This window comes from Photinus pyralis, unplaced genomic scaffold, assembly GCF_008802855.1.
Source record: "Photinus pyralis isolate 1611_PpyrPB1 unplaced genomic scaffold, Ppyr1.3 Ppyr1.4_LG1, whole genome shotgun sequence".
NCBI lineage: Eukaryota > Metazoa > Arthropoda > Insecta > Coleoptera > Lampyridae > Photinus > Photinus pyralis.
The window spans coordinates 25,416,881-25,434,991 of record NW_022170249.1 but is presented as its reverse complement, the minus strand read 5'-3'; the positions used below and the strand labels follow the sequence as shown (position 1 = coordinate 25,434,991).

The following is an 18,111-nucleotide window of genomic DNA, read 5'->3' as shown; positions in this document are numbered from 1 at the left end:
ATTTTCATCACGGCTGAATTTATGGTGCAGATACATAATTGGAAAATTTTTAGACAAACTGTTAGACTATTAGCTGGAAAATGTTTCAGTTTGTGATACCAGCATTAGATTTTTGCACGTATCAGCATCTGCCGAATGGCATCTCTTTGATTTTGAAGTACAATTTTCCAATGCGTGTTTCAGGTTTTACGAAGAAGTTAGGCGACGTGCTGTTTATCGAGCAGGCGTCGCTTATGTAAAGGCTTTCTTTAAGGTTTTCCGAGTACTCGTTAAAGGGAGTTTTTCCACCATTAAAGAGCCAAATTTACATCTGTAATTACAACGAACCCAGTGTCGTCCAAATCTAGATACAATTAAAGTAGAGAAGTGAAGTTATAGAATCATAATCCGCACATACCAATTTCAACATCATTTGGTATTTGATCTGGTCTTAACATGCCTCTTCAGCTACAATATATGTGTAGATGTAACTACAATGATTTTTGTATTTCGTTTTTCTATAGTAATTTCACGAAGTTTCTTATAGTGTTAAGGTGAAGAACCTGAAGTAATGGTTTCATAGATCGACTTTCCTTCTTATATTTATATTGAATTCGTAGGCCTGATTTTTTTCTTTTCAAACGCTTCTGGATTGGTTGTTATGAGTTTGAACATTCACTATCAGAAGAAGCCTGCAATTTCTTACTTACTTACTTCTGTTTCACAGTGTATAACAGTTTATCCGATGTATCTCCTAGTTTAGTAAGACGGTGAAAATTCTTGTAATGCAACGTTGCATAACACTGCCTAAGATTGCCTGTATTTTGGAGAGTGCAATTCACTAAAAGGTGAAATCTCTCCACATATGATATATATATTTTTGCATATTTTCAGCATCTTCTTGAAGGTTGGAAGCACTTATTTAATTTTAATTTTAATTTAATTTGTTGTTCAGCTAAAGCTGTGTATACTTATATGCAAAATGAATATCGTTTATTTTTATAAGATTTTGAGTATTTTCGATTTGCAACATTTGCGATTAAACCGAATTTATTTTTGCGTATCTTGCATATTTTGATATGCTTTGCATTTACATAATAGACTTGCATATTTTGCATATTTTAAGATGTATTTAAATTTTTGTTAGATTTAATCGATTTTAATTTGAATTTTTAATACATTTTTGCGGATTTTTATAACGGACGCGATCATGAAACATACATCAATAGTCAGAAGGAAGATTTTTATTGATTTAATTGATGTTTAATTTCATCATTTCCAAACTATTTTATCTTTCTCTTTCTCTACGGTGCTGATGGGTGATGTTGTGGAAGGTTTGGAAATTGCTCCCAATAGTTTGTCGTTTTCTAATGCACCTATTACTTTTGTTGATGTAGAGAGAAGTTTCTCTGATTAGTGTTTATAAATTAATTCTTAGCGACAGGAGGCAATCATTTCCTGCAGAAAACTTAGAGAAACATCTTATTGCTAGTGTTTATCGTAATTCCTTTTTTATTAGAAATTATACAACATATATAATTTTGCATATGTGTGCATATACATCAAAACTGTTTGCATATTTTTCACTAATATTCTGCATATATATGCGCATATTTTACCATTTATTGTGTATTAATACAGGTAGTAAAGAAAATTCGGAAGAAAATTAAAAAAAACCATTTTTTAGATTACTTATTAACAGTTGATTTTATCGAAAAAGTACTTATAACAACATTTATAGCACATTTTTTTTTGTTAGTTTTAAAGGCCTTCCAGCATATCCCCTATTATATATAAGTCTTTTCTTAATTTTTTTATAACTTTTTATTTTTATTTTACAGGAGTTGGCCGTATCTAGGATTTTTATTGCCCTAAAAAGGGTTACCTAGACTTCGTTGCCCGTCCCTAACCACTTGGAGGTCCCTGTATATTTATTTAATAGTTTTATTTAAATTGTTGCTTAATTTTCTTTTTTGAATTTTGCTGCAAAAATTTCCGAAAATGCTTCTGACATTTTTTTCTTGTAAACATTGATTTTTGTTAACAGGCCAAATAATGATTCCTTTCGATTCCAATAAATTTTTAAAGTCTTCTCTCTCAATTTTGAATTCTTCTAATGTTCAGCACTTTCTATTCCATTTTCGCACGTACACATGTTGGTTTCACTTTTTTTAATTTTATAAGAATAAGAATTGAATAATCCTCTATTAGTTATAATTTATAACACCCCTATATTTATGTTGCAAAATTTCCATTTCAATCTATTTATTATATTTGGTATATTGATATGTTTCCCTCCCCTCGTCCGATTGATCCCATTCCTCTTGCCATTTATTTAAATAATATTGTTCAATTTGTTTTTTAATATCAACTTAATTTTCCTTCTTCCTCTTCCAAATTTTCTAAATTTTTATGTGCTTTTGCCGGATGTCCAAAGTTAATTTTTGTTTTATTTTTTGTATGTGTTATAATTTATTATGTTTTCTCCTAAAGTAATGTTTTGAGCCTTTCTTAAATTAAAATTTTGAATTTTTAATTTTATCTTCAATGTAATAGGCATTGTTCCAGATATAATTGTTATAGAATTTGTTGCAGTTTTATCATATATATTAAAAATTCTTCTTAAAATATAAGATTGAATACTTGTGATTTTTATTTCTTGTATTTTAGTTATCCTATTTCCCCATATCACAGCTCCATATAACAATGCTGGCTCCAATGCTCCCTTATAAATAGTTATTAACGTTTTCTTATGTAGGCCCCAATTATCCTACAAGTCCAAATGCATTTTTGAAACAATTGTTTTATTTGACTCGAAATTTTGTCAATATGCATATTAAGTTTTAATTTTTCCTGAATTGTTATTCCTAAATATTTTACGTTATTTTTATTTGTTTATTGTAAATTTTCATTATAGGAGCTGTTTTAATGTCCAAATTTCCTTTAAAAAGTATCATTTCCGTTTTTTCGTGTGATATTGTTAATTTATTTTCAGTACTTTCAGTAATTTTTATTATTTTCTACAATACTTTTATCTTGTTTTCCGAAATTTATATCAAATGTAATGGCATTATGATCGCTAACTGTGTAAATTTTCATTTATTTTCCAATTAAATATTTTATCCATTAAATTATTACTAATTAAAGTTAAGTTAATATTTGTTAATCCGTTTCCTATGTATGTGTGTGGATTATTAGGTTTATTTGATATTATTGAATTATTTTCTGCTATGAATTGTTCCATTTTTTCTCCTTTTTTTGTCTGTAATATTGTTAAACCACAATGTCGATTTTGAATTATTAATCTAGTGTTTCCTAAAATTTTTAAAATTTTTTCAATTTCTTCAGAAAGAATTTATAATCTTTATCCAGCCTAAACCATTTGTAATTTTTATAACAACATAAAGAGCTTTCATTACCAAAAAAGAATAATTAAATTGGATCAATAATTCCAGAGATATAGTTGATTTTATAAAACTCAACATCCGCCATCTTTGATTGACCGCCATTTCTCTTAGGTACCGCTTTGAGATGGCAATAATGGTTTTTTTGGCATCCTAATAAACCTGTATAAACACTGTAAAAAGGATTGGCCCATGGACTAAAAGGCCAATCTGCTGATGTTGCTAATCGATTCTTTGACATGTACTGGCCTAATATTGGTTGGAGCAGGTAAAAATTATCCGATCAAACTTCATTTTTTAAATGGAACACCCTGCATATTTATATTTAAAAAGATAGCATATTAAGCTCCTTTTTGAAAAAACCCTTAAACATTCATATTGTTCCAAAAAGAATCAAAAAAGATTTAAAAAAATGACAAGGTTTTTTTTGAATCACTTGTGTCTTTTTTGCATATCACACTGGTGTGTTATATTTTTGAAAAGAGAATTAAATATGCTCCAACCCGTTGGAAAAAGAAACACTTTCAGCAAGATGCCCCAAATCATTGCATCATTTTTAAATCAGCCAGGAGTGTTGTTCTATATACAGGATACGGAAGGACTCATCATCGCTCCGCTCCTAAAGCATTGTTTGGGGTTCTGATTCTGACCATGATTACAGCAAAAAAACGTGGTACAGTGCCAAAACAAATCCATTTCTCATTCACACACTCCACGAATCAAAAGGCAACTTTCTTCTTTTGTTGAAAAACGATTAAGGGTGTAGTTTACCAATTTTACTTTTAGAATCTTAATCCTCAGAGGATCTGGGTGTGTAAATGCACCAACAGAAACTAAAGTTAGATTATAACTTTATTCAAAATTGTGGCTCGTGCGTAGTTCAAGTTAAGTAAACATGGGGTAACAAAGTTACATGCTATAACACGTACACTTTCGAAAGCAATTTACACAGTCACATTTTCCATGTAAGAACTTGGCTAAAATTCAAATATGTTTTTGTTGCAGACGTGTGGTGTCTAAAAAGCGTAATACTAACACTGGAGCCGGCAGTCGTACAACGATACCACTATTGCACGTTAATGTGCAATTACGATTTAGAAGGAGCGCCCTTATATACAGTGAAATGGTACCGAGGCCTTCACGAGTTCTACCGCTACACCCCAAACGAATACCCGAACACGAAAATCTTCCCCATCGGCGGAATAACGGTAGATGTAAGTGATATTTGTTATTCTTATCCGCAAAAAAAAAACTTTAAGACAGTTTTCTCCTTTACAGGTTAACCATTCAAACAGCACCCAAGTTGTTCTCCGAAATGTTGAATTCAATTTATCCGGAAACTTTTCCTGCGAAGTTACAACGGAAGAAGGTTTCTCTACCGGATACGATACTAAGACTATGTTGGTTGTTCGTAAGTGAGAAATTCCTGTTGAATTTTATGACTTCTTTTTGAGGTTTCACCACCGAAACATTTCCTAAGAGCTTTTTTTTTGGGCGCTAATGTTTCCGTGATAAACTTAAACGAAGTTGTCTCGGGTAATTAAAGGTCGGTTACAAAATAATCTTTAACTTTTTTTATTATGCGGAATAATGTAAGTGGACACGAAATTCATCATAACCCAGAGGGAGATTAAGAAAAACCGAGAAAATTAGAATAATATGGCTTCCTTTTAAACTTCATCATTTGCATGTAAATTCGGAACGTAAAAATATAAGCCGCAGATAATTAACACACTTGGGTGCAGATTAAATTAAAATAAAAAAAAATGGTTATGCTCTTACCAATTAAACCTTACGGCTTGAACATGTAGCGCTGTTGAAAACTCGACAAAGGGATTTCGGATTTCCTAAGTAATATTAAAGTTTCAGATATATTGGCTTTCCTAGCAATTTCTCGGGTATACTATTAAAGCGGAAGCAGTTGTGTTTCGAGTATTATTGCAACGTTTTTTTCCCTTTTTTATTCGATATTGTGTTTTGAGATGAATTTGTCCTAATATTTATTGAAATCCCTGGATCTATATTGGAGGTAGTTTCTAGCGTTATTTGTTAGGCGCCCCATTTGATATTTCATTATGTCGTTTACGCTTCGCCTATACGGTGAGTAGGTATGTATTTGTTAAACTCGGTTGCATACTTAGGATTTAAGGGCAAGTGTAAGTAACTGCAACAATCTTACCACAGTATGCAAATTTTAGCCTGTTCTTCTAGAAGATTTTAGTATTCAGTTCAAAAATGTGCATCCCCAAAACGTATATTTACTTAAAGAATTATAATCAACGCAATATCCTGTTCGTGCTTGAATAGAGACTCATAAATATATAAATATACAGGGTGAGTTAGCCTTCTAAACGCGCCCAAATGGCTCAGATTAAAGAAAAAAGTATTAAATAAAAGTTTTTTGGTACGAGAAGCTTTTTATGGCAAAAAGGAGTAATTTTTTCACTCAGTTAGAAACTTCATTAATTCAATTTACTTTCAAGCAAAACGAAAACTTGCTTTTTCCTAACTGATTGGCAGGGGCGGACTGGCCCGGGGGGGCGGGTGGCGATTGCCACCTGGCCTGTACGTCATAATGGCCCGTTGGAAATTTATAAGTATGTGCTGTATTTAGTTTCTTGCACTATTAATAAGTTATTAACACGTTTCTCTAATTGGGGTTGATGTTAGGTTGTTAAAAAATTAAAAAATTCTGTTTTAATTGAAGTGTTTCACAATGAATTTATCATTTTTTGTCGTAGCATGAAAGTGATGAAATACAATGATAGGCGACGCGCCTCGTTTGGATTGTATATTTTGTTACTTTTAATTATCAGCTGCAATTTTTAAAAAAACCTGTATTGTAATTGATTTCCGAAAAAGGAGTACTTTAAAATGAAGCAAAAAATGTTTTTGTGGTGCACCGCAGAGCTACCCCCCCGCCACCTTCATTACTACACTAATACTTTAATAGCCCGTAACCTATGCAATTCCACCTGGCCCGCCCCTGACTAGAAACCAATTTCGAAAGAAAATTCAAAGGGCTGTAACTTTTGAACTAGTGGCCCAATCTTGGAACTGTTTGAAATTATGGATTCTACAGGCCACATTCTATAAGAAAATTTTTTTCCGGGTCGATCTGAGACAATTTTCTTTTCGGGGCTCAAAAAAAGGCAGTGTATAACCTTCCTTTTTTACCAAAAATCGACTGCACCAAAATTTCTCGGGAAAACACTTTTTCTTATTAATTTTGGTGCGTAGAATCTAAAACAAATCGTACTTTTTCGATCGGACGTCTCAATCAAAAGTGTTAATTATCAGCTGCAATTAAAAAAAAAACTGTATTGTAATTGATTTCCGAAAAAGGAGTACTAAAATGAAGCAAAAAAAATGTGTTTGGGTGCACCCCCCCCCCCCCCCCCCACCCCCCCCCCCCCCCCCCCCCGCCACCTTCATTACTACACTAATACTTTAATGGCCCGTAACGTATGCAATTCCACCTGGCCCGTAAGTACCCAGTCCGCCCCTGCTGATTGGTACAATAAAATCAAATAGCAATGTTAACACTAAAGCTAGCATCAAGCTCAAGTGCCGCTTACTTTTGACGAGGAAATCGGATGAATCTTGAGCATCGTATCAGTAGAGCGCGTGCGCGTAATAAACATTAAGATTACTTTATCGCTGGTCAGACTGTCGCCAGTAACTTTCGCAAGCCAGTAACCGTAAATAACGCATACGGGAAGTATTAGCGAGTTTGCGGACACGTATTTTCCGTTACGTTAGACAATCATTTTTTCTTATGATATAACGTAAGGGAAATTTAGTGAAACGCGCTTGCGGATAAATTTATTGTTGCTGGAATTTGATTGGTTTACGTTATTTATAAACATAAGGTTTAAAAGTGTCTTTATACGGTATAATTCTTAAGCTTTTTTACGTTATAAGATATAACGACAAGTTTTGTAACGTAAAATGTACATCCGCAAACTCGCTATTGACCCATAACATATTATTGTGGTGTCGTGCGGTCACTACACCACCCACAAAATACCTGTTCAGCTAGCTCAAAACAAAACAATCTTTAAATTTAGACTTCCGAAAACAACAGAATTTACTACCTGACAATTCTTGGACACAAAAGGAATAATCTCTTAAGGGATTCGAATAAACACACAATTAATTGATTGGCAATGACAAATGTTAATTCAGAAGCACATGAAAGATATAATACAAAATCCCTGAAACAAAGAAACGCTTGCAAAGCTTGTTTGGAAATATTACCCCGCACTCAGGCGGGCAACAAATAAAATAATAAATCTTGAATTACTTGTTTTTTTTAAATCCATATAATCTGGTGGTACAAGGTTTGCGATACAAGGTGCACTAAACTCACACAAACGCTGACAGCTTCCGAATTTCACTTTTTTTAATAACACTGAACTTGACAAAGTCTGGATTGTTGAATAAAATGAACAAATTATCGGTGTCTGTTCGGACGGTAGAAACTTTTAACTTTTAATAAGAGGGGAACTTTAACACAAGAGATTAGAGAATAACGAACTGCGTTTTCAACAAAACACATCCGGCTGACTGTTCGTAATTTAGTGAAAACAAAATTTTCACGCTCTTCAACCGCCGCGAAACCACTTGAATAAATTAAAATTAAACAATAATTACGCAATTATAAAATTTCTAAAGGGAAAAACAACACTGAGATACAAATTCAAATGAAATAAACTAACATTGTGTTTAATTGGTAAATAATCCCCCATGTTAACTCAATAAATTGAAATATTCTCATATACAGGATGCGCCGTCATTATTTCTGGTGTCCGAAATAACGTCTACATAATTTTTACACAACAATCCTATATGCAGATCGTCAATTTTATTAAGAACCCAATGACTTTTTTGCAACAGCATCCGAAAGTGTTGTAAACAGACAAAACGAACATCATCTTGCGAGATGGATTGTAGGAATAAATAAATTCGCGCTCAAAAATGCTCCCCTAAGAAAATTAGCATCCAGTTCATTTTGATTACAAACTAATACTGAAAATAAAAGTAAAGGATTAATACACCCTTCTATAGGTGGGTTTAATTTGACTTGTAATTACATTTTGAACACGATCGGGCCGTTAATTTAAGGGTTTGATTGATTTTACTATTCGAAATAAAACTTAATTCTTTTCTACCCTTAAACTTCTCGAAAAGGGTGAATACAAAAAGGACGAATTTATCTTAATTTACTTTCCTTTTGGAATTAATACCCAGCCGATTCGACGACAGGACCAGCCGTTTGTCGTTATGATCTCTGTAGAGTATTATTGATGCATTACTACTTTCTTAATTTTTGTCCCGTATAAAGGCCATTAATTAGAAAATGCGATCGTTAAGAAATACCGCGCCAGCAGTTTACACGCTGATTCACGAAACGGACCCAACGCATCAGAAACTGTGACGTATAGCCCATTATTCTATCGCTCGTTATCGACCGCCAGACTGGCACTGACAAAATCGAACACGATCCATCAGGTTAACCGCTAAACTTAAGAATTTTTGAAAAAACCAGTTTTCTAATGGAACCACCCTGTATACTTCATAATAAACACGTTCCAACCACCAAAATCTCATAAAAAGCGTTTACACTCATGTGTGCTAATTAAAAAATGTAAAAAATGATAATGTCAACAGATAGTTGAATAAAAATGATAGAGAGCTCCCGTTACAGGTCATAGTTGAGAAAAGGGAGAACCTTAAGAAAACGAGACAAAGCTATTTTGTTAATAAATGTATTTTCTTGAAATCGTCATAAAGCCTTCAATATAAGTACACGCACATATTTAAAATTCACACCTGAAAATATTTTCACCGAAATTGCAATGGTTGATTTATATAAAAATTGCATTTTTTTGAAATAAAACCCCCTGTATTTATATTATTGCATATTTCGATTCCTAGGACAATTTTAGTGTGACTTCATATATATTACACATGAAATTTAAAATGAATCGTTTAACCACAAATCGTTATTCTTCAAAAAGTATACAGGGTGGTGTTTTTAAGTGGAGCATTAGAATTTGCAATAAACATTTGCGTAGCGATCTTAGCTACAATGTAATAAATCAGTTCCAGTTAATCGATAGTTAGCATTCTTCAATTCAAAAGCGAGTAGCTATTTGCATTTCATCCAAAACACGGTACTTCTTTACTGTGATAACCCCATTGCTCGTAACGTACAAAGAAAAATATATCCAAAAACTACAGTGTGAAAAATCAGCCCTAATTCCTATTAATTCGAACTACGTACCCCATTAATAAATGGGTTTCGGATTGCGATATGGGTAAAACAAAGGTAGGTAATTAAATTAACACATATCGCAAAAGGAATCATATACAAATAACTTTACCTCAAGAGAAATACAGCCCTGTCCTATTCGCGTGACGACGCTTAGATAATTAGTTTAAACAATTTTAGCGTGACGACTTTGGCGGTAAAAAATTTGAAAATTACTGAACTACATCCATGTCATCCTCGTTGTTAGAGGGCTCAGCTCAGAATCACAGGAACCCAAGTCGGCTTTAAGATCTTTAACGTGCTAAGCACCCAAATTATTATTCTTATTGTTGAAATTATATAAAAAAACAGTACCTTGATTGATTTTTGAACCGAAAACTCAGGCAAGAGCGGCTTCCTTATACTTTGATATTAAAAAGTTTTTCTCATATTCAAAATTCCGCCGTTTACGTTCAAAAAAAGTAAAGAGGTTATCTGTTATTCGCCAACTTCCTAGAAGCACTGGCGCTTACTTCTAAACAAAACGCTTTTACTTTAAAAGCACACGTTTTCGAAGTGGTGTAGACGATTAGGGATGTGAGGGTAGCTTCAACTGTTTAAAGAGAATACCCCCATGTTCACGTCGGTGTATTTATCAATGTGAATTATTTTTTCAACGTTAGAAAAGTGGACGGATCTAAAATATTTCACCCTCTATAATATTCAACGCAAGTAGCATTAAAAAAGTGTCACTCATCCCATATACTTCACTTAATTTTCATTTCTAGAGGTGAAAGCATCTTAAAAAAGCCTACGTCTCTTACGTTTAACACCCCATTCTCTCATATTCTGTAAGAGAGCTGTCACTTCTCGCACATTAACGTAATATATTAGAATATTTTTTTGTTTTACGCTCATTTATCACGATAACGTATTCCATGTACATTTGAGAGACATTTAACAAAGAGAGAGTGTAAAATATAAATAATTGCGTTTAATAAAGCGCGAATGAAAATTTAAAACATATTAAAACGAAATTTTCGTTCTGAAATGCAAATTGTACTTCATGAAGATAAATAATGTTATTTCTTTGTATTCCTAGGGCTGAATTTTATTCAAATGCTCTTTTTGTAATTTTGCAAAGGGCGATTTGGGGAAAAATGGGTTTATTATAAAAGTGTGTAGATTGGGGATACTTTTTTCTCATTTTTACTGCGCCGAGTTGAGAATGTCGTTCGTTTGCTATTAATTTAATAAAACGAATGGTTTTCGTTTTATGGCTGCGAATGTATTCGACAAAAGGGAAAATTTTTGTATATTCCGAATAAGAAAATCTATTTCCCTGGACAAATCCTTTAGATACAATAAACGATCTCGGGATTTTATGTCTTTTAAAGGTTTCTGTTGGGTCGCCGTACGATGATGTTACATTGATTGTTTTGTTTGTTTTTAGAATTCCTTTCGAAGAGCAAATCAGTGAAAGCATTTCGTTTCGGAAAGCGAAATGTGTTTTATTTATATTTCACCTTGTCACTGAAAATATGATTATATTGTGTAAAAAATAGAATGGTTTTGTAACAAAAAACGATGAGGATGATAAGGAGCTTTAGTGGCACGTTCTGATTTTGTCAGAAACATTCGGAACGAAATTCATGTGATGGGAAATCGTTTCATCAAGCAAAAATTTAACTTTTAACACGCCACTGCATCTGCTACAACAAACTTTTGCGTAACACGTGTGAAAAATATAAGTCCTTTATTTATTTGCCTTTTTTTCTCTGTATGTAACGCGCGTTAAATAAATTTATGCACGGTAGAATAAATTACGTTCCCAAAGCTATGTTTAGGAAGAGTAACCGAAACGCGGTTGTACGTATCGTGTAGCTTCAACAGCTTAATTTATCGCTCAACTTGTAAATTCAATGGACTGATGCCATTTTAACGTTGATCTAAATTCTGAATCGATTTGAAAAACGCTACAAAACAACAGAGGGTGAGTTTTTTGCGAGTTTAAAATTGGGCAAACCCGACTCGACTGTAAACGCTAATACGAATTTAATTTTAATTTCGGCGTGTTTTAGACCTACTGAATTTTTTACGTTTTCCAATGGATCAGTCTTTGAAGACTACTTCGTGTTATCGCTAGGGTTAGGGAATGCAGTGATTTGACGTTCCCAAAGCTCTTTCATCGCATTTCAAGTGGTTCAATTTGCACGTCGATACCTACTAAAAGAATAGTTTAAATTTTCCGATAACTTATCCTTTTGGTGGTTCTCTCTTGGTTATACTCATATTACAACAACGTGATTTCTTCAAAGAAGAGGATCTGATTAATATATCAAAAACCCACGAATACTGCTCATCGAGCGGGATGTGATTGATAGAATCTACACAAACGTCAGCAAGAACAGGACATTTCTTTGACAAGTGTTGCGTTAGAATAAAAATGTACGTTTAGTCCGAGTAAAACTACCGATTTGTAATTCATCCGTAGAGTTACTAAGGGTTTTGCGAATGAAACAATGGAAAACTGGTACATAAATGATTTAGGGAAGATTTCCGAAAATGATATATATTGAGGCACTCTAGATTATTATTATAGGAGAAAAAAAAGGATTTCTGTTCATTCCCTTTTTTTTATCTACACTAGGTATCCCTTAAAATTTGAGGAATAAGCGGCAGAAACAAACGGAAAACTCAACCCACATCCATGGCGGAGTCCTGCAACTACTTTAAATAAAGTACTACTACTACAAATAAACACGAAACCGCAACTAGTATAATGTAGACAAAATTGATAAACTTTCTGATGAACTTAATTGTGAATTTTGTAGTGTATTGTTAAGTAGAATCTGACAATTGTCACAATGTACAGGTCACCAAATGGCGATTTTGATGTGCTTAGTGAAATTGCTACCCTTTCCTGATATTTCTAACAAAAATGTAGTTATAACAGGTGAGTTTAATTTCAAATTTAACTCGCACCTACTAGGAAAGCTAATACTTTGGACAATGTTTTTACGAATATGAGTGATGTAAACATGATTTCAACGGTTGACATAAACCTATCCGTGTGCGGACAATTCGCACCCGGACATTTCGCTCCCAGGATATTTCGCACCCTGGACATTTCGCTCCCGGATAATTCGCACTCGGACATTTCACACCTTCGACATTTCGCTCCTGGATAATTCGCACCCGGACAATTCGCACTCGAAACATTCGCTCCCGAATAATTCACACCCGGATAATTCTGTAAATCTTTGGTTTATTAAAATTAAATATTTTTAAGAGGCTACTAGACGATTGCCTTTACAGAATGTATGTAGTAGTGCACATCTTGGTAAACATCTACTTCATGGAAAAATGTTTCAAATAATAGTTATTTGGTCTTTCATTTTCAACACATCGCGATTCTTAAGTATTTCCATTTCTTAAATATAATCACGCTGGTTTTTTTTTTGAAGTCTGATATAGTTAAATCCTGTAATTTAAGAAGACATCATTTTTATCTCCTGCGCTTTCGTTTTGAGAAAATAAGAATAGGTAACTGAAACGTCTTTTGTGGAGTAATTAAATACCAAATAGTTATACCTAGTTATAGTATATCTACAATATTATGTGTAATATTCGCTACTTTTGAGACGCTCTTAATATTAAAACAGAATCAAACATATAATACCGTACACAAACAAAGTGATAAGTCTAAAGTTAAAAATATTATAAGATCAAGATGAAAATAGAAAAAGGAAGTAATTTTAACGCTCTCTTACATAAAGATTTCTTAATGAAGCCACATAAAAAATTGTTCTTTATTTCTTTAGTTGAAAAGAATGACAAAGGAAATGAATTAAATTTATTTTAGACAAAACCAGTATGTATAAATGACAATAGAACAATGCATTTCATAGATGGCACTAAATTTGGATAAGTAATTAACATAATATTATAATTAAAGGTAAATTTGAAAAGACCCCGATAACACAAATTGCACTTCATAAAGAAACAATAAGAGAAATATCGTAATGACATCCTTTCTATTATTTTTGGAAGATGTACGTATGACCACTAATTAGAACTTTAACGCCTGTATAGTATCTTCATTCTTCAACGTTTGACAGAGTGGCATTTTAAAATTTATCTGAGCACGGGTTTTGATTTTGTGTATACTTATTTTTTAATTTTAAAAAATTTTATTTCTGGTGATAGTGTCTTGGTGGTGTTCAGAAAAGGTAAGTTTCCAGTTTTCTTAGAACCAGTTTTACGTTTCTTTGACCACATATGGCTATATGTTGATTATTGGTGACTGAGTAAAATTACACTAACTGCTTATTTTTTTGCGTTATCTTTGCTACAACTATGGTAGTGAATCAACTTAAAAGTTTCTTTTTGATTTTCTTACTGTTATTTATTTTATAGTTTGAAGAGATACATGGAAAAATTATGGCATTTTTTAAGAGATTGTTAATAATTAAAACAATAAAACTTTTAAAAATCTTGAAACGTTTTAGGAACAGGTTGATATTGATGATTTTTTCTTTTAAATGTTTGTAATTATTAAGTACCTATATACTTCCGTTTTAATTTTTGTATGGCATACCTAGTACTAAAGCAAAACCCTTAGCATTGGTAATTGCGCAACAAGGAAGATAGGACATCATTGGAAAGGCTTTCCTTCTCTGAATTTGGTGAGATGGTATAATTTTTTAGATTTGATATTTTCGAAATATTTTAAAAGTAAGTTGAGGGTGCGCTGTTGTTTATGTCATTGGAAGGATGTCGGGCCGATCACTATGTAATAGAAGGTAATGCGACCGTGCGTCAAAATTATGCAGTTGCAAGTGGTATAAAAAAGAGAAAACTTGTACCTGCAACGTCGAAATGAAACAACTAAACCAAAAAATTACATATCCGAATTCAGAGACCTTACAAACGATGCATCATTTAAGATTTTAAGGGTTGCACTGTCAGCGATGCGAGACAAAGACATTAGTGAGTAAGTTTTATTTTAGACACTGTTTCCTTCCATGATCAATTTGACGTGCCAAAGCGTTTTTTTGAAAATTATTTTAATTTACAGAAATAGCTATGTATGGTTTTTAATGCACCACCGTATATTATTTAGCACACCAAAATCTCCCCATAAAAATTGTTATAATCATAAATCGGTAGATTTTGGTGTTATTTCTCCGAAGCTTCTTCAGCACCCCATTGAGAGTCATAGATCTTCACAATTTCAGTATATTATTTAAATAATAGCCATATAATTTATAGCAAGATCAATTTTTTTCACGATATTTATCAACATTTTTTGCTTTTTTCGTTACTTTACAGTTCTTATCTCTTTAATTTTACGGAAACTCTCAAGAATCTATTTGTTTTACGTTCAAATATGATTATAATTTACTTGAGATTCTTTTAAGACAATACATACGTATTTCGTTATGGGTCCTTTAAATGGACGACATCGAAGGTTAGAGAACTAGGAAACTTAACTTGCAGCTATTAACAAATAATAATTGTTAAAATTTTATTTAGACTTTTATATTCCTATTGCAATATTATTTGTACGTGCTAAAAGGCTTCCAAATGAAAAATACCTTGATTGTGAATTGGTAAAATAAAAACTGGGTAAATAGGTTTAAGAAATGTCAGGTGACAGTTTTGCTGATACCAGCGTTTAGCAGCATCCGTCTACTTGTGAACATGAGTGCATGGACAATTTACATCACGGATGAGTGTCTTTTTACCTTTTTTTAATTTTTTTGTGTTTGTTTAAATAAATTTTAATTCATGGCACCTTTAGCAGGTGTTCTCATGTTTAATACGGAGATTACAATAAAATAAGTACTAAATTCCAGATTTTGAGTGATATGGATGCTATTAAAGTGATCTAAAATCTCAACTGCTTTGATATGGTCCATTCCATTTAAAAAGGTACATTGGATTGTACGTATGAATTCTTGCCTCATAAATACTATTAAAAAAATTATTCCTCCACGAATTGTATGGCTATTGTTTAACCAACATAAATATTTAAGTGCCACATTAAAATGCCAAAATCAAGGAAAATATCTTCAAAAATGGACTTGTCCCTGAGGCTAAAAGTTGAAATTTGATTTATTACAAAAAGTTGATAATGGATATGAGATTTAGGGGGTGCAAACTATACGGGGCGCGTAACAAAGGAGTTCGGTACAACGAAAAGGGGAAAGAGATACATAATCTATGAAGGATACATGTACCTCTTTGCTAAGAACTCCAAAACTGCTCATCATGGCTCTGTCGAGCGAGAAGAGCAAAGAAGGATCCATCGGCTCTTAGTTTATCATGCAATTCCAGGATCTGGGTCAACGATGACAAGGTAAGATTAGCTAAACCGAGCACTGATTTTGGAAGTGCAGATGGTTTCCAGTTTCAAAACCCTTAATTGGGTATTTTATTAGTTAGTCTTTTGACCTTTTGACTTTTTATACGCAAGTTTCATCGTTGCTTATACCGTCGTCTAATGTTAGTTTTTAGGTTCGGCCCTCCCTTGCAAAAAATTTAGTTTATCAACCTCTTCAAATTTCAATTTTACTCTGGAACCAACCACGGATATGGTCGTTGGCCTTTCCAGTTTTACTGCCCTTTTGGGTTTTTAATTGTTTTCCATCTATTGTAAGTTTTATAGCTATAGTCTCTCCTCAATTATTTCTACCATCTTGTAGATCACCTGAAGATTACCGTTGGTCGAAACATGTAGTGTATCACTTCGTTTTGTTAAATTATATGGGAACGGTTTAGAGAACTTTTATTCAATATTAATAAATTATTATTTTTAATTAGAGTTTGAACACAAAATGGACGTCACGATTCCAAATTATACCTTAATATTGAAAGTATCCAAATTTTAAATGTAGGTATACGTCTATTACATGCACAAAGTAATAAAACGTGATATTGGTGAGTAATATTGGAGATTTCAAGCTCTGAGTTAATTTAATACTTCACAGCCGGCTTTCTATGTTAAAAGTCAACCGTACACAAAATACCCTCTCAGGGGAGCGAAATTCTGGTGCGAATTATTCCGGTGCGAATTGTCCGGGAGCGAAACGTCCGGGTGCGAAATATCTTTGGTGTGAATTTTCCTTGTTGCGAACTGTCCGAGAGCGAATTGTTCATCAATAAAATCTCTGAGTATGTGAATAGTTCCTTCCAGGAAAAGAAATATACAGGTAAAGCTTCCAAAGCACATCATGTCCGCTGGTTCAACTCCACAATTAGAGAAAATGCGAGAAACTGTAGCGTTTCTTTCTGATGCATGTATGCAAAATCCTACAGTTTTTACAAAACTCCAATTCTCACACAATTAGTAATATAATAATAGTATAATATAATAATAATATAATATAATAATTAGGGCTAGGATTTTAATGACGTTAAAAATCAGCGAAAATGCAAAATAAAAAATGCAATTATGACTTAAAAATCTCGCAAAAATGACATAAAAATTTAAAAAGATGACATTTTAAATAACAAATATATTTATTGATGAAACCGAATAAGACCGCAAAATTATGTTAAGAAGCAATTAGGTAAGACAGGAGTTTCATTGGTGGTCCATTTCCACCCTCTGCAGGCCAGACGTAGAAACTAGGTATGTAAGGTACTGACTCACTTACCGCATCCCAAAGAAATGTAATCCCTTTGTGGGCATTCGTTTGTGGATGACTTAAGGACGTTCCAAGAAAACGTTAACTATGCATTAGATTATAAAGGAGATTTTAGGATTCATTTCTAAACAGGTAAAGATACCCAGAACTACCGAGAAAAGAAAAATATTGCATTGTGTTTTAGAAATCTGCAGAAGACCATGAAAAATAAAACGTTAACAAAGGTTCGCCAAGAGAAATACCGTAAAATATCAAAAATTATCCCTATTCCTGAAAAATGCAAAAAATTCAAAGTAAAACACACAAAAACTCCAAAAAAATACTAAAAATACCGTAAAAATGAGCAAAAAATGACCCATTCCTCAAAAATGGCAAAGAATGCAAAAAATGCACCAACAAGTTGCTGTCATTTGATTCAATTTATCCTGAAACAGGTTTATAACAGAGCAATGTCTCAGACTTTCAGAAAAAAAGATACAAAATCATCAAAATCGTAGCCCTAATAATAATATCGGTCCCCTACTTTTTACGATTTACACCGCGTTTTTATACAGGGTGACACTTTTAAAACTTTCAATGGGCGATATCGTTTTTTATATTAGAGGTATCACAAAATGGCCAAAACCATTTCGGTAGAATCGAGGGGGAACCAAAATGGTCGTATAAAGAAGGAACCAACTTCAACCTCGTACCCCCCGCCACCCCCATGCCTAAATTTTGAATTGTGACGTATCACTTGTGATACATCATTGGAAAGCTCTTAAAAAATGCTTTTCAGAAATACCAACACTGGTACATTTAAACTGCCCATTCACAA

At 33.0% G+C, this 18,111-nt stretch overlaps 1 protein-coding gene across 3 annotated transcripts in view; it reads left to right on the top strand.

The window, feature by feature from the left end:
- The window catches only part of LOC116160225, a 51,615-nt gene that overhangs the window by 18,273 nt on the left and 15,231 nt on the right, over positions 1–18,111 (top strand). For 2 of the 3 annotated variants that reach the window (XM_031473372.1, XM_031473373.1), the window contains exons 2-3: positions 4,389–4,597; positions 4,647–4,794. In XM_031473372.1, coding sequence (XP_031329232.1) covers positions 4,389–4,597; positions 4,647–4,794 — 357 coding nt within the window. The remainder of the gene's footprint in view (positions 1–4,388; positions 4,598–4,646; positions 4,795–18,111) is intronic. The other variant, XM_031473374.1, reaches the window with a different exon arrangement.